This window comes from Rhinatrema bivittatum, chromosome 2, assembly GCF_901001135.1.
Source record: "Rhinatrema bivittatum chromosome 2, aRhiBiv1.1, whole genome shotgun sequence".
Classification (NCBI taxonomy): Eukaryota; Metazoa; Chordata; class Amphibia; order Gymnophiona; family Rhinatrematidae; genus Rhinatrema; species Rhinatrema bivittatum.
Genome location: NC_042616.1, coordinates 571,484,853 through 571,507,334, shown reverse-complemented (window position 1 = coordinate 571,507,334; position 22,482 = coordinate 571,484,853). Strand labels below are relative to the sequence as shown.

Here is a 22,482-nt window from a genome sequence, read left to right as displayed (position 1 = left end):
TTCTGTGTTTTCCAGGTAAATATATATTATTCAAGTTTCAATTTCATTTGTATTTAAGGCTTATCTAAAAAATGCAAATTGCTAAAAGGTATGGAGAAGAACTGCACACAGTAACTGAGGGATGCAAAGCATGTAAAAAAAAAAACCAAAACCAAACTAGAAACGGAGAATGTGACAAACTTTAAAGGCCACAAGATCCACTTCATCTGCCATTTCCCTTCCTGGTGCTATTCCACAGACCTTTCTTGATCTCCGGCTTCCTGTTGCAATTGTCATAGACCCACAAATGATCGCTGCTTCATTTCCCCACAATTAAAGACTCTCTGAGCTTAACCCCAGGCTTTCATGAATTCTGTTATTTTTGTTGCCTCCTCCAAACTGAATTTGAATATTGGGTTGTTATGCTGCTGAACCATATGCATGCAGTCTTACCTATTGCAAACCCAAATGTAAAGACTGCACATTATCAGCATGCTGTTACACAAATAAGTTTTGAAATTATTGATTAAATTCATAACATGCTCCCACAATGCCTTTTTTATGTGTGCTATGAATGTAAGCATGTACTTTTAGGTGGCTGAAAATCCACATGCTCATAATGCTTTATTTTTCCCAGTACTTTCAGACTCTTTTTTTAGTGTGGATCGTCATGCGCATTAATCATTCCTTCTCGTTCTTCCTATTTGCCCTTTAGTTTACACTTACCAACACCTAGAAGTTCCACGGGAAGATTGGCTATTCCATTCTCCAAGCCAAGGACAGATCGCCACTCCAGAAAGTAGGAGGCTACTAGCATGGTCTCGCCAGATGTGTCCGTTCTGATCAGAACCAGATGTACAGGATCACATATTGAAAGCATAGATGTTGCATCTGCCATCTTGCTACCATCACCTGCCAAAAGTGTAACCCAAACCAAAAAGAACAGGCTCTGTGTTAGAGAGGTTTTTGAAGCAATCATAGAATGGGGAAAACCCTACTGAGAACTAGGTCTCTGGTCAAAATTGAAAAGGGAAAGCAATACTTTCCATGGATTTTTTCCTAAAATGAAACCTGGGGTAACTTCCTGAGCTCATATTTAGCATCTAGGGCTGGCCAAGGCTGGGGATGCTGCAGAGGCAGTGCTAATATCACCTGGAAGGAAGGAATCTTAGCAATCCCACAGCGGCAGCACATAGTGGCCAAATTCAGGGTGCACACAAACTAGATTCTGGAGGGAGTCATGATATGTGCCTCTGGCTAAGAATGGTTATTCCAATGGCAAGGCTAGATAGAAGTTTTAAAAAGGGGAAAAACTCTACGTAGTTGCAAATGAAGGCTTATGGCTCATTAGTCCAGTATAAGCCAGTTCTGATTGAACTGGAAGCCCAAAGGAGTAGGAAGAAACTGCTGGGCTCAGAACACCACAAGGCTTGTGTCAGTGTAAGGGATGAAAATGAAACAAAAACCACTGCTTCTTGCTGGAAGCTGCTAGACTGGCATTAGCCTCCAAATGGAAATGTATTGATTCATCCTCCTCATTACAGCAGCATGCTAAAGTTTGGAGAACTATGGAGATGGCTTTAATTTAAGGATGCCTACACTCAATAAACAGTACCGATTTCCTTTGTTCTCTCTCAATAGTGAATACCCGAAACAACAAAAAAACCTTGCTTTAAGCTCACAAATTTATCAAATCTGATACAATCTTATAATGTTTAACTTATTTTATTTTATTTCATAATTCAGGTTGCAAAAAACTTTTTTGAAAATACATAATTTCATAATATTTTCACAAATTTCAATTATTCACTCACACTACATTCACACAATCCCTGTAAACCCCCAAACTCTCCCCTAAACCTCTATTAAAAATACATGAATGTTTTCAAATAATAAAAACATCCTAATTTATCTGACACCCAAGGACTTTCTACTTGTGCACATAATCAAATTCTTTAAAAATGTCCCGTATATGTCAAACCTCCTTTTTCATATACAAATTTCACATTCCTCCGAAGCAGCATATTATTTATATTTCTCTCTGTGTGGTCTTCCACTGTTCCTTCAAATGCCCAACCAAGTCAATACAGTAAGGAATGTGAATGTAGTGTGAATGAATAATTGAAGTTTGTGAAAATATTATGAAATTATTTATTTTCAAAAACATTTTTTGCAACCTGAATTATGAAATAAAATAAAATAAGTTAAACATTATAAGATTGTATCAGATTTGATAAATTTGTGAGCTTAAAGCAAGGTTTTTTTGTTGTTTCGGGTATTCACTTTAATTTAAGGATGACCTTGTCTTTTTTGACAGCCTTTTTGAAATATGCAGAGAAGCATGCAATATAGAATGCATCTTCTTTATGTGTAATACCTTCCTAGTAAACATTTATCTAGGAGGTAGACTGATGTACATTTGTGTTAGGATGAATATTTAATAAGAATAACAATGAAGTTTGAAGTAAAACCATTGCTTCTATATAAACAAAATATTTCATCCATCACTGGATGACTACTGTTTACTCTAGCACAAACTTAAGCATCAGTTATTCCTTTACCAGGGAATGACACTAAACCATCTCCAAATATATCAGTGGATTTTGTATCTACTAAAGAGGAGCAACCCACCTCCTTACCTAAGCTATCTCTGTGTACTTCAAGCAGGAAGCCATCATGGAAATCAGGTTCACAGGCACATGGAATGGGTTTGGACCGGAAACGCTGGTTTCGGAAATGTAAACAAAGGGTGAAAGTGGAGCAAACCTGCCCAGGTAACATTTCAGGCTCTTGCAGGTGTTCCAGGAAAGCTTTTCCACCCAAAACCTGAAGATAGAGGTACCTTCGTGAGGGGTCAATGTTAGCTGCAATGAAAATGAATGAACATCTTCATAATATCAACATCCTTGAGATGGACAGGAAATACGCTTTTTTTTTTTTAAAGTTTGGCATACATGAAAGTTTATTTAAACTCTATATAATACTTGGCTTGCTGTTAAGTTCAGTCTCCCGTCCTTTGGTGGAGGTGGGGGTTGGGAGGAAGGAGGGTCAGATGTACCACAGATAGCTCTTCGTTTTTACTAGGATGGAGCAAAGCGGAGTGTGCATTGGTAAAGTAAGAGCAAGTTTGCTTACCGTAAACGGTGTTTTCCGTAGATAGCAGATGAATTAGCCATGTTATCTGGGGACATCCTCCGGGCGTCTAGGTGGCGGAGCTCTCTTAGAACACTGAGTCTTTTCAGTGTAGTCCGCCTGCGTGGATCTTTCCATGCTGCCCCAATCTCCTTCAGTCCATATCCAAGCAAGAGGAAATGGAACAATAACTGTCCGGGGAGGGGGGAGGGTCAGCATGGCTAAATCATCTGCTATCTACGGAAAACACCGTTTACGGTAAGCAAACTTGCTCTTTTCCCACAGATAAGCAGCTTGAATTAGCCATGCTGTCTGGACGTCCCCAGCTGATGTTATGAGTGCAAAATCTCTGATCACGTCCTGATGATGAGTTGTGGTAGTGTGCTCAAGACAGTAGAGAAGAGAGGCGGACAGTTCTTATTTGTTGTCTTCGCAGCTTTCAAGAAGTGCCCAATCTGAGAATCATTTTGCCCATGTCTGCGTCAGCTGCGGTCTGCTTGTCTAAACAGTAGTGTGCTGTGAACATGTGCAGAAAAGACCAGGTGGCAACTTTGCAAATGTCCAGAATGGGCACCTCATGAAGGGGAGCTATTGAAACAGCTATACACAGACTTGGTGAGCCTTAGTGGAGGTAGACAAGGCCTCCGAACGCTTTTGATAGCAGAACTGTATGCAATTTGAGATCCAGGATGAAAAGGTTCTTTTGGAAACTGGAAGTCCTGGGGCGTTAGGGTTAAATGAAACAAAAAGCTGGGAGGCTCTGCGCTCAGTGTGAGTGCGGCATTTATAGTAAGTGAGTGCCCGCTTTCAATCCAGTGTATTTAGTTTATGCTCTCCCTCATTGCTATGTGGCTTTGGGTAAAAGGTCGGAAGGGCAATGGATTGGTTGAGGTGGAAAACTGAAACCACTTTAGGAAGGAAGGCGGGATGCGTACGCAGCGTAACTTTGTCATGATAGAACTCCAGGTAGGGTGAGAAGTGCACCAGGGCCTACAACTCACTGACCCATCTTGCAGAGGTGAGGGCGACCAGAAAGAGTACCTTCGAGGAGAAGAACCTGGAATGGCAAGTGTCCAGTGGCTCAAAGGATGGTAGCAACAATTGCTCTAGCACCACATTTAAATCCCATGGAACTGGAGGTTTCCGAATCGGAGACCGGAGGCATAAAACCCCTTTCATGAATCTTGAGATCAGCGGGTGACAAGAGATTGGGGCTTCATTGTGCAGAGAATGGTAGGCTGCTATGGCACTGAGGTAGACTCTGACAGAAGCCGTGGCTAGTCCTTTCCAGTAGAGCAGATGGAGGTAATCCAGTAGTCGCTCAGGCGAACGGGTCTGTTCCATTTTCTGAGCACCAGGAGAAATAACGGGCCCATTTCCTTTGATAATTTTGTCTTGTGGAGGGTTTCCTGGAGGTAACTGAAATATCCTGAAGCTGAGGGGAAAGGTTCAGGTGGTGGAGTACCAGCCTTTCAATCTCCATGCAGTGAGATTCAGAGATGAGTAAAGCGGATGAAGCAGGGAGCCTCCCTCTTGGGTGAGGAGGCTTGAATTACTGCCCAGGGGAATCGGTCGGTCCACCGTTAGTCGAACTAGATACATGTGCCACGATTGCCTGGGCCACGCTGGAGTGATGAGAATCAGGTCTGCGTTGTCCGTGATGCATTTCTGGACTGTGCGAGAGATTAGAGGTAGGGGGGAAGGCGTAGAGTAGACACCCCCCCCCACCCCCGTCCAGTCGATGAGGAATGCATCCTGTTCTAGTCGTCGGGAACTAGGATTCACCGAGCAGGTCTGTATCTTTCGATTTTGTTCTATAGCAAAGAGATCTACGTGTGGTAGACCCCAGGTTTGAAAGAGTCTTTCCGCCATGTCCTGATGGAGTTCCCACTCACGGGGATGAAAGATTCTGCTCAGTCTGTCAGCTCTGGGGTTGTTGATGCCAGGTAGGTATGTGGCCTGAAGGGTGATGGATTTGCTCTCTGCTCATTCTAGGATCCCCACAGCCTCCTTGCAAAGGTTCCAGGAACCAGACCCTCCTTCCTTATTGATGTAGAACATGGCGACTTGGTTGTACGTGCGGACCATGGCTGTCTTCCCTTGGAGCGCATGTTCGAAGGCTCGAAAAGTGTTTCGAATGGCACGGAGCTTCAGGAGGTTGATCTACTGTGATTGTTCCCAGGCAGACCACAGGCCTTGAGTCTGAAGGTGGACTAGGTGAACGCCCCACCCCTTGGAGGAAGTGTCTGTGGTGAGGACGGTGTGATGTACTGGGGGCCGCAGAGGTGCTCCTATCGTGAGAGCCGATGGTGTCAGCCACCACTCTAAATCCCGTTTCATGCTGGACATGAGGGTGATACCAGTGGAGAGAGGACTGCAGAACTAGCTCCCGTGGGACTTCAGACCCCATTGTAAACAACGCATGTGAAGGCGAGTGTGGGGAACGACATAGATAGATGCTGCCATGTGGCCGAGGACAGTCAGGATCTAGCGGGCAGGGGCAGTGGTGGCCTCTTGGAGGTGGCCGGCGAGCGATGTCAGGGCAAGGGCCCGGGATTCCGGGAGGAAGGCTCTGTCCCAAATGGTGTCAATATGAACCCCAATGAATTGCAAGACCAGAGTGGGTTGCAGATTTGATTTCTCGTAGTTGGCAAGTAGTCCTAGGTTGTCCAGGCAGTATAAGGTTGCAAGAAGATTGGTCTGTAGGAGGGACGAGTTGGGGGCCACCAGCAGCCAATCATCCAATCTGAGTGCAAAGGCCTCCTCTGCCAGCTGCCTTTTCCCTTCCCTGGATCTAGGGTCCTTCGGCTTAGGAAGTCTGCCTGCTGTTGTCCGTTCCTGCAATATGTAGTGCTGATAGGCCTTTGAGGTGATCTTCTGGCCACTTCATTAGCAGCATCACTTCTTTTACTGCGTGTACCTCTTTGTCTATTTACATAGACTACTAGTGTAGAGTTGTTCAACAGAACTCTGACTGCCCTCCCTTTCACTTTTGGCAAGATTTTCATAAGAATTAACTTGATCGCTCTGGTTTCCAGCCTTTTTATTGGCCACTTTGCTTTCTTTGGGATCCAGTGCCCCTACACTATCTACCCTTCACAATGCACTCCCCATCTCCTCAGACTTGCATCTGTTGTGACCATAATGCACTCTAAGGGTCCAGACTCACCCCTCTCCACATATTGGGTTTGGTCAGCCACCTCCTGACTTGCTTCAACAGCACTGTAGAGGTAAGCCATTCACCTTAAAAAGCGAGTACAACTGAATTAAACTTTGCAGGCTTGAGCAACATAAGAGGGAAGTCAAACCATATGATGGCCTCTGCAGTTTTAATGCCTGTGAGAACTCTACTGAAGCGAATAAGCTGCTATTGTTCTTCATACCCACTATTCTGTCTTCACCTACAATTCTGCAGGTACTGCTAGACAGAAATTTGCTGAGTATGTGGCCTTGACAAACTTTGTATCCAGTCATGAGTTGTTCTCCAGATGTTTTCTGACTCACATTACCATTTCTTGTGAGAATATGCACATATGTACCAGTTAAGAAATCATATTGGAAGCCCACCAATCCTACACCAATGGATTGTGATAATCTCCAATCAATATCAACTTTTGGATCCTATGCATATGTATGAAGTCCTGAGAAGAGAAAAGACTTAGACTTAGAGATTCAGAACCGCACTGCACTGTTTGCTGCCATTCACGCAAACTTTACATTCATCAACTCTGCACCCGAGACCTTTCATGAAGCTCAAGCTAAGCTTTGAGACTGGGCTCCCAGCTCAGCCCAGCCCTGCTTCATTAACTGTGGAGAACTAGCTGATCTCATTCTTGCCTAAGCCCTGGCAAGGCAAACCAATCTTTGCCCTGTCCTTTGCTAGCATAACCTACAGAGGCATCTGTTAGCACTCCAAGTCTGCCATCCTGAGACGGTGGCGTTAACCTGTAGTTTTCCAGGTAGTGGTCCAGCTGGCTGCCCTTTGCATTAATCAGGACTGTCATTCTCAGGAAGAATGACCTGACTGCTGTGGAGGGTGAGATTAACTGGCTAAATTACTTTTTTAAACTAGGTAGTTTAACTGACAGTGCAATTTAACTGAGTTAAATGCAGGGGATTTTTTAACCTATGTAACAAGGATGATCTGCTCTGTTAAACCAAAAACAATATCTATCATATATAAAACCAATATATATTTTATGCTGCTACAATAAAACATATATACCTCTAAAAGGTGTAGATATTCTGCTTCCTTTGCATGAACTTGAGACACTGCTATCTGATTTAAATGGCAGATAATCCAGCCTTGTAGAATCCCTTACAGCACCAAAGGTTGACCAAAGTCTTGACCTGGGGAAGACCCCTGCCCCAGTAGACTTTTTGCAAAGGATGCATATGACCTCTTGTCCAGGGAATCAATTCTATCGTTACTACCATGGAACACAGTGCCTGTAAACACACCCAGGTTTTGGGTGCCTGGACTTCCTTAGCTCTCTTACTTTTCTTTGTAATTTGACAAACCTCTCGGGTGTCATGAATATTTTCCTTGTCTTTGTGTCGAAGCGGGCTCCCAGATAGACAAATGACTTGGAGGGCTGAAGTTTACCATCCAGTCCAATTTTTCCAATACTTGTAGAAACCTGTCTGTGGCCAATGACTCTCCTGACATGATTTGACTCCAATAAATCAGTCATCCAGAAAGGGTGCTCCAGAATGCCTTCTCTGCGCATGAATATTGCTGCTACTTTGATAAAAATTTGGAATGCTATGGCTAGATAAATGATAGGGCTATAAATTGATAATGTTTTCCTAAAACTGTGAACTGGAGAAACCTTTGATGTTCCTGCCTAATAGGAATATGTAGGTATGCCTCGGTCTTGTCTTTTTGGCCTTTTTAAGAGCCAATTCAATGACTATCAATTGATGAGGGAACTGGTATTCCTGGGGGAATTCTGTGCTACTGCGGGGCACAGAATTCCTCTCTTGCACAGAATTTTAAGCTGCTCAGTTAGCCAAGAGCAAAGCCAATCCTGCTCGTGGCCAAAGTGGAAGGAAGCCTGTCGGGCTGTGAGCAGAGCCCATGCTGCTTGCGGCCAAAGATGAAGGAGGCACCAATGGGCTGCAAGCGAAGCCCATGTCGCTCGTGGCTGAAGACAAGGGTGGTGCCAGTGGGCCGCAAGTGGAGTCTATCCCACTCATGGCCGAAGTTGAGGGAAGTTCCAATGGGCCGCGAGCGGAGCCCATTCCGTTGCGGCTGAAGCAGAAGGAGGCCTGGCGGGCCTCGAGCACAGCCCATCCCGTTCGCAGCTGAAGACGAGGGAGGCTCCCATGGGCCATGAGTGGAGCATATCCCGCTCACAGCCGAAGTGGAAGAAGGCACTAGTGGACCATGAACGGAGCACACCTGCTCATGTCTGAAGACGAGAGAGGCGCTGGTGGCCGGGAGTAGATCACAGCCAAGGAGCAGTGAACAGCTGACATCAATGTGACCTGTGAGTATGTGTGAGAGCAGAATGACAGGCACAAGAGGGTGTGTGTGATTTGGAGCCTGTGTATGAACTAGAAATTTTGTGAGGGCGTGAGTTTGTGTGTGAGAGTGAGCCATATGAAGGGGTGTGTGTAAGTGAGAGAGCGAGCCTATGTGCAGGGGTATATGAGTGTGCAAGAGAGAGAAGGAGCCTGTGTGAGGAGGGAGGGGTGTGTGCAACAGAGAGAGGGAGTCTATGTGAGGGTGTATGTGTGTGCGTGTGTGAGAGAAGACAGAGGGAACCTGTGTGAGTGGGTGTATGTGAGAGAGAGAGCTTGTTTGAGGGGTGTGTGTGTGTGCGCGTGCAAGAGAGAGAGCCTGTGTGAGGGGGTGTATGTGCGTGAGAGAGAGAGCCTGTATGAAAGGGTGTGAGTGTGTGATAGAAGGACAGAGAGAACCTGTTTGAGAGGATGTTTATGTGTGTGAGGGAGGAATGGAGGAAGGGCACCTGTGTGAGGGTGTATGTGTGTGAGAGAGAGAGTGGGACAAGGACAGAGAGAGCCTGTGTGAAAGGCTGTATGAGAGAGTGGTCAAATTCTAGGAGTGAAGGACTGCATGGTGGAGATAGTGGAAGGGGTTGAGCTTGGAGGGGGAGGGGAGAAAGGCTGGAGAGCAGAGAAGTTAGAGCCAAGAGAGCAGACTGAAAGGGGTCTGGCCAGAGGAGTAGGGAGAGAGAGTAGAAGGAATACTCCCACAGTGTACTTCTAGGGAAATTCCTTTCAAAATATTTAAAATTCTGCATCTTTGAATAATTTTTCTGTATCACATTTTAAGTTAATTACTCAAAGACTGGGATATATATTGTGTTTTTTGACCAGTATAAAGTATGCAGAATTTTTAAATGTTGTGCGCAGAATTCTTCCAGGATTAAACTGGACTACATGTACCATGGTGATTTCTGCATGCAAAATTTGAGGTCCAATTTTCTTGCGGCTGTTACAATCAAAGTTGGAGTCTCTCACATTTTAATCTAGAGATTATCCAGAATGGCATGTATGGGAAAGGCCCCTAGTTTAGAAGGGATGTCAAGAACGAGGAGAATGCTCATGATGCCTGCCCATGGGTCTGGATCTTTTTGTACATGGATGTTAAGAGACCTTCTCATTTTCTCTACGAACTTCAAGTAGGAAAGATCCTCTGGTAGGCATGATTGGCTGGTAGTTGAGACAGGTCTGACAGGATCCCTGTCAAACTGCCAGGGGATTCCCCTGGTGACAGATCCATGGATGATGAAGGAGAGGGCAACTGTGGAAACAAAGGAGCCAATGGCGAATAGGTTGGGAGACATGGTAAGGTTGGATATATGTTTCCATCCTCTCCCATTGGAGAGCTGCAAAGAAGTCATGGTGCCGGAAGTGTTTGCGCTCCTGACATCAATTTAGGAGGAGATTGTGCCAGAGCAGTGTGTGGTAGATAGGTAGGAAATGGCAGATGCATCAGTGGAAAAGTCAAGATTACTGGCGAAAAGGTAGTGAAGAAGGTCTTCACTATAATCCATGAATTGCGCCAATGATGATTGAATTTGTTGTGTGAGATATGGTGGTGCCGCATCTTCTTCAGGCACTAATGTGTGTTCTGCCTGGACTACAGGAGGTCAATTGGATGCTAGGGGTATGATGGAACAAATCAAATCTGACCCCTGCATTCTCAGTTCTTGTTCAATAAGAAACGAGACTGGCATGATTCTGAAAGGTGGCAGATATCTTAAGGTGTCCTGGAGAAAGTAACAGGGAGCGTTGCCTTCAGGATGTGCAGTTCCGCTCCTGAAAAACCGTCAGGGTACTTTCTTGGTTGGATAACTTTCTGGTCCAAGCGCCACGTAAAGATGCAGGGGAGAGCATATCCTTTTCTTCAGACGTCTGTCTCATGGAATGCGTCCATAAAATAGGAGATGTTAGAGGAGTATGCACATGCTTTGGTTACTTCAATGTGCCAAGTTTGAGGTTCTGAGGCAATTTGCTCAGTTGTTCTGAAACTCCATGGCTGGTATGCTCTGGAAGAGCATGCTCCGAATGTTTCAATACTCCATGCTTCAGGTGCTCCTTCATGTCGTGCTTTCTGCGCTCCACTGCACCATGCTTTGAATACTCTGATGTTCCTTTCTTCAAGCGCTCTGACACACCATGTTTCGAGTGCTCTGATGTCCCATTGCTTCAAGCGCTCTTACACAATATGGTTCATACACTCTGATGTGGAAAGCTTCAAGCTCTCTGGCGCACTCTGCTTCAGGCAGTCCAATGCATCCTGCTTTGGTCAGTCTGAGGTCAATGCAGTTTGCTTCAAGGGATTCACTTGTATCGAGGGTACGTCTAGCAGTACCTTCAACACCGACAAGACTTTGTTTCTTCAACGCAGATTGCAATTTGTTAGGCTGCTTCTGCTTTGTGTTCCAAAACAGGCCAGGCACAGGTTGCTACAAGGGAGGTGTTTTGACAGATCCTATACTCACTTCATTTCGTAGAGAGGGTAACAAAGTTGCGCTTCAGGAAGGGGTCAGAGCGTAATCATCCTAGACTTGACACAGCTCATCTATTTTAGCAGCTCTGGCTCCACAGAGACATCCTGCCACATGCCAGACAATTGGGCTTATTGTGGTTTGAACCCAGACAACAGTAACATTGTTCATGAGTATCTGTGATTGACATTAGCTGACTAAAATCACAGGCCTTGAAGCTACTCATCAACTTTTTCTTTGCTGACATTCTAGAAGAATCTCCAAACTTCAAAGTCTTGGAAATTTTTTATTTATTTGGTTTTTTTTTCTGGTAGTATTGCAGAGTGCTATTGTGTCAACCAACTTGAAGAGAAAAAATTTAGAAAGAATCTGAAGAAGTAAGAAAATCTTGAGGCAAGAGAGAGACAGTCTGTTTTTAGCTCAGACAAAAAAAAAAAGACTGAGGAAGCATTGAGGCAACACCTGTATGGGAACTCCCATATATGTACACCCCACAACTTAAAACCCTTAAACAAGAACTAAGACGGCTGGAACGTGTATGGCGAAAAAACCCTTCCACATCTAACCTGGGGGCTTACAAATCTCTCATGCACCGATACCAAATATCCATTCTACAAACAAAAAGAGAATTTTTCTCACAAAAAATTCACCATTTCATATTCGACCCTAAAGCACTTTTCGCTATCGTCTCATCCCTCACCAAATCCCCACCCATTTCCATCCCGGACGATCAAGCAGCCAGCAAAGCTTCAGAACTAGCCACATTCTTCAAGAAAAAAATCACCGATCTGATCAGACCATTAAAGGCCAACAACGCCAACCTTCCTCCTTCTACCTACTCAACACATACTCAACTGAACACGAGTCTTGAATCCTTCGAACTGACTTCTTCTATAGAGATCGAAACAATCCTTAAGAAAATCAAACCTGCATCTCACCCTTCAGATGCTATACCCTCAAATCTACTCATCGCCAGTTCAAAAACCGTCGCCAAACCAATCTCAAACATCATTAACTGCTCTCTAATGCAAGGATTAGTCCCCGATCCACTAAAACTGGCAATTCTGAAACCACTTCTGAAAAAGCCGAACCTGTCTCCAGATGACCCGGCCAGCTATCGCCCGATCGCTAATCTCCCCTTTATTTCCAAAATTTTAGAAAAAATAGTTAACAAACAACTTTCAGAGTACTTGGAAGACAACAATATATTATCCTCCCATCAGTTCGGCTTCCGAAAAGCTCATAGCACAGAATCTCTCCTTATCTCTTTAACAGATACTATTCTACTAAATCTTGAAAAAAAACAACCCGGTCTACTCATTCTCCTCGATCTCTCTGCCGCATTTGATACCGTCAACCACATAACACTACTAGATAGGCTATCTGACATCGGAATGAAAGGCACGGCACTGAACTGGTTCAAGTCATTTCTAATCAACAGATTTTACAAGGTCAAAGTAAACAATAACGAATCACACCCCGTCCACACTTCCTTATCCCCAACCCTCTTCAACATTTATCTTTTACCGCTCTGCCAGCTCCTTTCCAAACTAAATCTAACCCACTACATCTACGCTGACGACGTACAAAAATTTATTCGGTGACCGAATCCTTGCAAAAATCACTAGATCTCTGGAACAGCTGCCTACATACTATTAACAACCTGCTCACGAGCCTTAATTTGATCCTCAATTCCAGTAAAACAGAAATACTCCTCATCACCCAAGACGGCAGCCAGGCAATAACTAACACACTCACTACAAGAAAATCATCCTTCTCCTCTCAAGTCAGAAACCTCAGAGTCATAATGGACAATCAACTCAACCTCAAGAGATTTATTAATAATACCATTAAAGATGGTTTCTTCAAATTGCAAGTCCTAAAAAGGCTCAGACCGCTTCTACACTTCCAAGACTATCGCTCAGTTCTACAGACAATCATCTTCTCAAAAATAGACTACTGCAACTCACTCCTACTCGGACTCCCAGCTAGCACCATAAAACCCCTACAGATCCTCCAAAACGCCACAGCCAGGATACTGACTAAAACCAACAAAAGAGACCATATCACCCCCATTTTGAAAAACCTACATTGGCTCCCGATCAAGTTCAGAATCTCTTACAAAATCCTTACCATCATTCACAAATCTATCCACAAACTCATCCCACTGGAACTCAACAACCCTCTTCAACTACACATTACCGACAGACCGGTGAGAACAGCTTACAGGAATACCCTCCTTGCCCCAGCCATCAAATCCACTTTAAACAAACGAACTCTATCCAAAGCAGGCCCCCATCAATGGAACTCACTACCCCCTGAACCCCGACAGGAACAATGCCCAATCACCTTCAAAAAGAGACTCAAAACTTGGCTGTTCGAGCAAGCTTTCAATCTACACCAATAATCTCCCACTACTCACTTCCTTCCTTAGTTACAAAGACTCCTTTCAGACTATACCAATATTATCACTCCAATTAGCATGCCTACTTGCAGCTTATCAACTCGCAGTTTGTCTAGTCTAATCCTTATTTAGCTTTTGTTTAGATGATTACATGTCTAACTATTGTTTAGCCTGTTACACAAAAAATATCACTCTATTTATTGTTTGGTTTATTATAATACCAGTTCTCCCAGTTTTAGTTGTTCCAAGTCAAATATTCCTTGTTCTATGTAATAGCATTCTTACATGCATGTTAATGTTAAAATGTAAACCGAATTGATTTGTAACTCTGCTACATTAACTTCGGCATATAAAAATGCTAAATAAATAATAAACAAATATGCTCAGTAGAGTTCAAAATTCTACTGGATTGGAGAGATGAGTCCGTTCAGTGCTATCAGATGACATCACCTAGAGATGATGACTAATTCAGCCTGTTTATGGACAAAAAAAAATACTTAGTATTTTTTCTGAGGTCAATATGTCTGGACTCTACCTCTACAAGTAGCCCGCTTGATGACATACAGCATAAATATTGTCTGCAAATCTGGTTACCTCATCTCAAAAAAATTATAGTGAAATTAGAAAAGGTAGAGAAGGGTGACCAAAATTATAAAGAAGATAGAATGATTCCCCTATGAGGAAAGGCTAAGGAGGTCAGGGCTCTTCAGCTTGGAGAAGAGATGGCTGAGGGGAGATATAAAAAGGTCTATAAATGAATGAGTAGAGTGGAATGGGTAATTGTTAATCGGTTATTTATTCTTTCAAAAAGTACAAAGACTAGGGGACACGCAATGAAGTTACTAGGTAATACATTTAAGACAAATAAGAAAAAATATTTTTTTACTCAAAGCATTATTAAATTCTGGAATTAGCTGTCAGAAGTTGGGATGTGATGTAGCTTGGTTTAAAAAAGGTTTGGACAATTTCCTAGAGGAAACGTTCATAAACCACTATTAAGGTGGACTTGTGGAAATCCACTACTTATTTCTGGGATAACCAGCATGAAATCTATTAACTTTTTAGAATCCTGCCAGATACCTGTGACCTGGATTGGTCATTGTTGAAAACAGGATACTGGAAATTGACTTTTTGATCTGATCTAGTATGGCAAATCTTATATCCTTATGTAGTACAATATTGTTTCTTAAATGATTATAATGTTATAAATATGTAAAACATACTTTTCTTTAACACTCTTGGTTCTTTGTCAACAAAGTGGGTAGAAGGTTTTGGAGTGGATGTAACTTCTTGGTGGGCCATCTCCTAGAAAGACAAAGTACATAATATGATCCATGGAACCTTATGCCACAGTATTGCTTTTATGTTGCACTTTAAATCAGTGACAAGAAGCAGTCCCTCTAGGAGTATTTTACAATTCAAGTTATGACTGGCACTAGTTGGTGACCCAAAGAGACAGAGGACAAACTATACTGACCGGTGAGAACCCTGCGCTGAGCCTCTCAAATGCTACTAGACATTCCTTCATTAAACAAGTTTACATGGATGAATCAAGAGAACGTCTATTTTACATATAGGGACCAACCCTCTGGAACACTGTTCCGCTACAAATAAAGAGTGAAGTAGCAATAATAACTTGTAGGAAAATGGTGAAGGCATTCCTATTTGAGCAGGTTTTTAGTTTACACACCTAGCAGAAAGTCCTCAGTAGGTTACGATCTTTCTTAGCATCAACAGAGCCAATTGAATTGCCCCATTATGTTTTATTATGTTAATATATCAACTAGATAAATGAGGCTTGACCGACATGCCGCAAATGCACAGTAGAGAGCAGCTCTACTGCGCAAGCGCGAGAGCACGTCGGTCAGAGGGGAGCAACATGGCACTGGGAGCAAATGGAGCAGTGGAGGGCTGTCTTGGAAGCGGCAGGTAGGAGCAGCGGCGGCAGCACAGAAGGTCTCCGGGGGTCTCTCTCTCACGCAGTGAGAAGCGGTGGCGGCACAGACACAGCAATGAGAGGTCTCCGGAAGTCTCTCTCTCTCGTGCGCCTCATCACCGAGCGTCTGGCGGGCTAGTAACGAGCCCGGTGGAGAGGCGCGCGCACGAGAGAGAGACCCCAGAGACCTACCATGGAGCAGCGGCGACAGTATCTAAGCATTGGGCGGGCCAGCAACGAGCCCGGTGGTGAAGCGCGCATTCTGGATAAGAGAAGAAGAGGGAATGGAGGAGGGCTGAGGGAGAGGGACAGAGTTGTGGAGGAGGTGGGAGGGGAAGGAAAAGTATGTGATTAAGTGGAAAGGGTAAAATTGTGGAGTACAGAAAAAGGGAGTGGAGGAGGGTTGAGGGAGAGGGAAGGGGTTGAGGAGGTGGGAGGGGAAGGAAAGGGAAGATGAGAGGGGATGGAAGGAAGAGGATGTGAGTAAGTAAGTGGGAAGGGTAAAGTTGTGAAGTAGAGAAAAAGAGGGAGTGGAGGAGGGCTAGGGGGAAGGAAAGGGAAGGTGAGAGGGGAAGGGAAGAGGATTTGACTGAACAAGTGGGAAGGGTAAGAAGTTCTGGAGAAGAGAATAAAGAGTGGAGGAGAGCTGGGAAAGGGATGGGGTTGTAGATGAGGTGAGAAGGAAAGGAAAGATGAGAGGGGATGGAAGGAAAAGGGAAGTTGTGGAGAACAGAGCAGCTCTAACCATGCCGATCTGACCAATGAAATCTCGCCCGTTTTAACGGGCTTAAATGCTAGTCTTATTATGTTGTATTATGCTTTATTATGTTTTATTATGTTTTTTATGCTTTATTATGTTTTATGGTTAGGTTTCTACTATGTTTTCTGTTTAAGTTTTATTATGTATGATTTGATTGATTTTGATTTATCATGTTTGTTTCACCAATTTATGAATGCATTTTGTAAATTGCTTAGAAATGTTAAGCAATACATAAATTCATAAATAAATAAATCTGCAGCTAATGTGCCAACTGACCTCTTTAACTCAGTACAGTCTACCTAGCACCAGTGCACGCGTGTGTGTGTGTGTTCCCGTGTGTGTGTCTGTGTAGGCAGGGCAGAGGCTCACCATCCTCTTGCCCAAAATGCTTATTTCTTCAGGAATGTCCTGAAAAAAGCTTGAGATTTCTTATTCTGCACCGAGACCTTTTTGTTCCTTAGTAAGTCTTCCTTTCCCTTGTAATCACTGAACTGATATGCAAGTGGCAGCCAAATAATTGCTGTGTTCTTTAGTTTCTTGCAGCCAGGATGGAACAGATTAACTTGCCAGGTACAGCAGAGTGAGGCTTGGAATGCATACTTCCCCAGTTTCTACGATAGTATAATATTGCAACATTTTGTCTTGATATTGGTTACGAAGCTGCATCTTGGACTATAATTGGTTATTTAGCACTAGCTTCGGAGTGTCTTAGTCCAGAATTTACTAGAAATCTCAGTCTTGGCTGGAACTGCAGAAAAACCAGAACTATGCCAAGGCTCTGTTTCACCTCTACACATCTTTGTGTGGACAGACTCACTTGAATCTCCACAGGCACTAACTAAGTACAATGAAAAATGTCTAGTTAGTATTAACTGTATGGATCCTGGTTATTTTACCGGATGCTGTTTGCAAATTAAATCTTTTTTCTGTTCATTTTAATTACTATTTGCTGCTAAACCTTTTAGTTTGTTAACTCTGTCCTGTGACTGATTGATGAACCCTGTATTTTTTGTATTTTGTTTGTAGGTGCATTTCTAGGTTGTATGGCATCAATGTCCCTGGAAACCATCAGGAGATAATTTGCAGGTAGGGTACTTGCCCAGAGGCAAGGAGAAACCCATTGGTGGTGTTATGTTTTGTAAGGTTTGGGTGGATCCTTGGACACTGTGGCAGCTGACCACGCCCACAGGGGGGAAGTCCCGTGAGGGACCACAGGTCAGGCTCAGCTCTGGACACACAAACACAGATTATATCTTTATTTAGACAGTTTATGAAGCCACCAGAGGTGGCAGTAGTGAGTAGAAGATGGAGCCCAGCTAGGCTAGTATTCCCCAGGGCGCTGGAACAGCGTTTCCTCCAGTAGCAGTGCTGTAGTGAAAAGAACTGACAGAATGAGTACAATAAGACATTCACAGAGTCCCCAGTATGGAGAAGCCACGAGGAGCGAGTACCAGATCCCTGGGAGCAGAGACTTGTTGGCAAGTACTCATGCAGCAGTTCCAAGTAGGAGATGGCACTGGCGCTGGAATGGAGGCAGGCCACGAGGAGCGAGTACCAGATCCCTGGGAGCAGAGACTTGTTGGCAAGTACTCATGCAGCAGTTCCAAGTAGGAGATGGCACTGGTGCTGGAATGGAGGCAGGCCCTCGAGGAGCGAGGACCTGGTTCCAGGGAAACAGCTCTGAGGAGTAGATGGTAGTACTCACAGATGGTGTCTGTAGCGAATTCTTCCAAGTAGAAGAGGAGATGGACACAGGCAGCGAGTCAGAGAACAGGGGCCCTCGAGGGGCGAGTACCGGTTCCTGATAGCAACCTGAAAGAAGCAGAGAGGCCCCCGAGGAGCAGGTACCCCAATAGCAGCAAAGAGTCCAATAGAAGTTGGAGGCAGAGTAGCTGGGTACGGAGAGCAAATCCCATCCGTAGGAAATCCCTTGCTAACTCAACGGCTAGCAATAAACTGTAGGCTTAAATATCCGGGCAGCGTGATGTCATCACAGGGGGACGCCCCTGAGGTTCACGCCATAGAGGAAATAAGAATGAGGACTGCGCGACGCGCACACCCTAAGGTACCTGAGGAGCATGGCGGGAGGCAGCGCCCAAGCCGGTCCGGGGATGCCGGAGAGGACAGCAGGCAGACGCCGTGGCAGCCAGACATCCACAAGGAGCAGGAGGAGTCGCAGAAAAAGAAAGGTAGGCAGAGTGAAGCCGTCAGGCAGCGATGGTTGCAACAGGTGGCTGGGAGGTTGCCAGTGTAGGAGTGCATACAGGTGCAGGCAGGCCTGGGCACTGCTTGTCAAGATCTTTCCAGTGTCCACAGGGTTAACCGTGAGTTGGTGTGAGGGGTAGTAATAAAGTGTTACATGACATGAGCTGTCCCTTTATATAACAGTTCTCTTTAGGAGTAACAAGATCAGGCCTACTGGTGCAGCTCCATTTTCAAGCTCAGTGCAATTGGTACAGTTCTGCAAATGGGAGAGGGGGGGTTAAGCACCTGTGGGAATTTCTCCCCCACAGGCTCTATCTCCTCTTTACTTTTCTGACATTTGGGTGCAGTGGTGGATTAAGACCCTCTAAGGCTTCTAGGCACCAAGACTTTGGGGGCTCTTCTCCCCTGTAGGATGACTGTTATATATATAGCAGTCAACTTTGGAGGGCCCCATGACATGTGTCAACTTTGCTTATTGAGTAATTTGGCACTATGTGGGTATGCCTTTATCTAACCTAGCCAAAGATTTACATAAGCCTCTCACAAACTGGATAGAAAGTCAGGGAACTGACTGTCCCTGCAGTTCAATCTCCCATGATCTCTTTCTGGGGTCCTCCTGAATTCTGGCCATGGCTGTCTCTCACTACAACACATGGATCACAACTTTTCTTCTCCATTTAACCCCTCAGATACTGATACTGCTATGGACCTACCACACTGCAACACTGCAGCTGCATGGATCTCAACTCTGACTGCAGGCAACCTATTGATATTTGGCATAGCACATTGCCCTGCTTTGCTCAAATAAAAGACCCATACACACAAACCTGTTGACTTCTCCAGGAGGCCTCAATTTAAATATTTTATACAACTATACAGAGGGAACAGAGAAAATTATAAAACATAAGGTCCTGGTCATTTGAATTTATGTGCCCCCAAAACTAATTAGATAACCACATCTTTCCATAAATCCTATACCACTCATAGCATGGGTGCTGCAACTTGGGTCTCCATGTTTTTTTTCTCAAAGTGGTGGGAGGGGTAAGTGTTGCATTCCTGCTGGTTTTCACCCCCCATCCCCAGCTGATGAAGGCCAGATGGGTTGTCCTCCTGTAGCCAGGAAGAGTCATCTATGCTGGGTGTAACCAATAGCTCTCTCCAAAGCACAAATCAATTATCCTTGCAATGATCCAAAACTCTTAGTTAAATGCAGGACCTCATGTCTGCTGCCTCAGAGGACTCAAAAGTTGAAGGGAGTTCCTATCAGCTTAATAGCAGAGAGGAGCGAGGTACTGGGATGGATAAATAAGCAAGTTTGCTTACCATAAATGGTGTTTCCGTAGATAGCAGGATGAATTAGCCATGCTGTCTGGGAGCGTCTCGTGACCGGTCAGTAGGCAGAGTTTTCTCAGTTAGTACAGAGTTTTGAACTCTGTACGGCTGCGCGGTGAGCTTCCCGTGCAATTGCCTTGTTACCTCAGTTTCTTGTAGCCAAGCGAGATGTACGTGGAAATGTTTTTTGGTAGAATCTGTAGACTGTCTAGGGAGGTGGGAAGGGATTGCATGGATAATAATCTTTCCTACCCATCTATATTTTATAATTTTATACATATTTATTAATTGATACAGTTGGATAAAATGTTAATATTCTTTCTTTAATTTCCTCCCCTTTCAGATCCTAGTTATTTTTCCTTGTTTTTTTGTTTTTTGTTTTTTTTGTAACTTTCTCACATCCTAAATATTGTTACAATGTTTTTATTTGTTAAGTTTCTTATTATATTTGATGTCGAATTGGGAAATGTTTCTACCATGTTACTCTCTGCAGTTATTCACATTGTTAATTGTAAACCGGGTTGATGTGATTCATATCATGAAACGCGGTATAATAAAAATAATAAACAAATAAATAAATAAATAAATAAATAAATAAATAAATAAATAAAATAATTCATCCTGCTATTTACGGAAACACCGTTTATGGTAAGGAAACTTGCTTTTTCCCGTTGATACCAGGGCTGAATTAGCCATGCTGTCTGGAAGTCCCAAGCTCCCGAGTTGTGTCCATATAGTAAGTTTTTATGATTTGCTGTCCGATACAGTAGTGAGATGTGAAAGTATGAAGCGAAGACCAAATTGCCGCTTTGCAGATGTCCAGTAGCGGAACTTTTCTTAAATGAGCTCTTATCTAGTGCGCTTTTGGTTTGTTGCTCAAAACAATGATGAGGTTTAGGTTTGAAGACTGGCAATGTAATTGACTGATTTATGTGGAAAGCCGATACTACTTTAGGAAGGAAAGTAGGATGAGGCCGAAGAGTGACCTTATCATGGTAAAATTCTAAATAAGGAGAATAGTGAACCAAGGCTTGTAGTTCATTTACTCTCCGTGCTGATGTGATGGCCACTAGAAATACCGTTTTCCATGTGAGGTATTTAATGTGGCATGAATCTAATGGCTCGAAAGGAGGCAGCATTAGCTGTTCAAGGACTATATTGAGATTCCATGGTATAGATGGCTTTGACATGGGTGGCCGTAGACGTAGCATGCCCCGCATGAATCTGGAGACCAGCGGATGGTTGGAAATGGGAAGTCCATTATGAGAGTGGTGGAAAGCTGCAATAACGCTAACATGCACACCAACGGAAGTTAACGCTAGACCAGCAAGGTACAGTGTATGGAGATACGCTAGAAGATGCTTGGCTGTTGATGAGAACGGATATAGTTGTCGCGGTTTGCACCATTCTGTATAACGATGCCACTTCCCTGCTAATAACTGCCACTTCCCTGCTAATACCAGGCTAATAACTGCCTAGGATAAACCTATGTTTTTGTATCTTACAGTTTTTGTTGATTTATATATTTATCTCTCTCTAATTGTTTCTTAGTTTAAACTCTGTACTGTCTTCCATTGCCCAGGTTTTATGCTCCCTGTTTAATGTAACTTTACTCTCTACCTTGATGTTAATTGGTTTCCCCTCAGTTACATTGTAAACCGGTACGATAAGACCTAGTCTTGAGCATCGGTATAGGAAAAGAAATTAAATAAATAAATAAATAAATAGTTACGTCTGGTTGAAGGCTTCCTGGATGCAATGAGAATGTATTCAAGTTGAAATGGCAGTCCCAGGTGGCTTAATAAATGCCTTTCAACCTCCAAGCTATCAGGTGGAGGGAAGGATGCATTGGATGAAGGAGGGACTCCCTTCCTGAGTTAACAGACGTGGATGGTTCTCCAGTGGAATTGGTGGATGAATGGAGAGCCGCATGCGTTACGGATACCAGGGCTGCCTTGGCTATGCTGGAGCTATGAGGATCATATCCACTGTGTCTCGGATGCATTTTTGAATTGTCCTTGATATTAACGGAATGGGAGGGTAAGCATAGAGCAAGCCCTCCATCCATGGGATGAGAAAGGCATCCAGAGCATGACGAAGTTTGCTTGGGTAAAGGGAGCAAAATGTTTGTGTTTGATGGTTGCTCTCTGTGGCAAAGAGATCTATTATTGGGTTGCCCCAGCGTTGAAAAATCCTTGTTGCTACTTCTGGATTCAAAGTCCATTCGTGTGGATGAAATATTCGGCTGAGGCGATCCACCGTGACGTTGTCTAAACCCAGAAGGTAAATGGCTTGCATTGAAACTTTGTTTGCTATTGCCCATGTCAGTATTCGAAGTGTTTCCCGACAGAGGATCCATGAACCTGACCCTCCTTCCTTGTTTATGTAGAACATGGCGACTTGGTTGTCTGTGTATACCATGAGATGCTTGCCCGAACTTGAGGGGAGAAGGTTTGAAGCACTTTCCAGATGGCTCGAAGCTCCAGGAGGTTGATCTGCTGTGTGCTCTCTTGAGGAGACCAGAGACCTTGAGTCTTTAGATTGCTCAGATGGGCTCCCCAGCCCCTCCAGGATGCATCCGTTGTGAGCATAAGTTGATGGGAAGCTAACCGGAAAGGTGCTCCCGAGGTCAGGTTGTTGGTGTTTTTCCACCATTGAATGTTAATGCGCATTTGAGTAGTAAGTTGAATCCTGGTTGAGAGGGGTTGAAAGTATTGAGACCATGGATTCTTTAGTCTCCATTGTAGGCAGC

General features: G+C 44.0%; 1 protein-coding gene across 2 annotated transcripts in view; it reads right to left on the bottom strand.

Annotated features, from left to right (window-relative positions):
• The window catches only part of CEP76 (centrosomal protein 76), a 135,730-nt gene that overhangs the window by 81,088 nt on the left and 32,160 nt on the right, over nucleotides 1-22,482 (bottom strand). Inside the window, exons 3-5 of one of the 2 annotated variants that reach the window (XM_029590954.1) lie at nucleotides 14,721-14,802; nucleotides 2,619-2,843; nucleotides 706-891 (exon numbers count right to left, since the gene is read on the bottom strand). In XM_029590954.1, the coding sequence (XP_029446814.1) occupies nucleotides 706-891; nucleotides 2,619-2,843; nucleotides 14,721-14,802 (493 nt within the window). Of the gene's footprint in view, nucleotides 1-705; nucleotides 892-2,618; nucleotides 2,844-14,720; nucleotides 14,803-22,482 lie in introns of those variants that run through there. The other variant, XM_029590955.1, reaches the window with a different exon arrangement.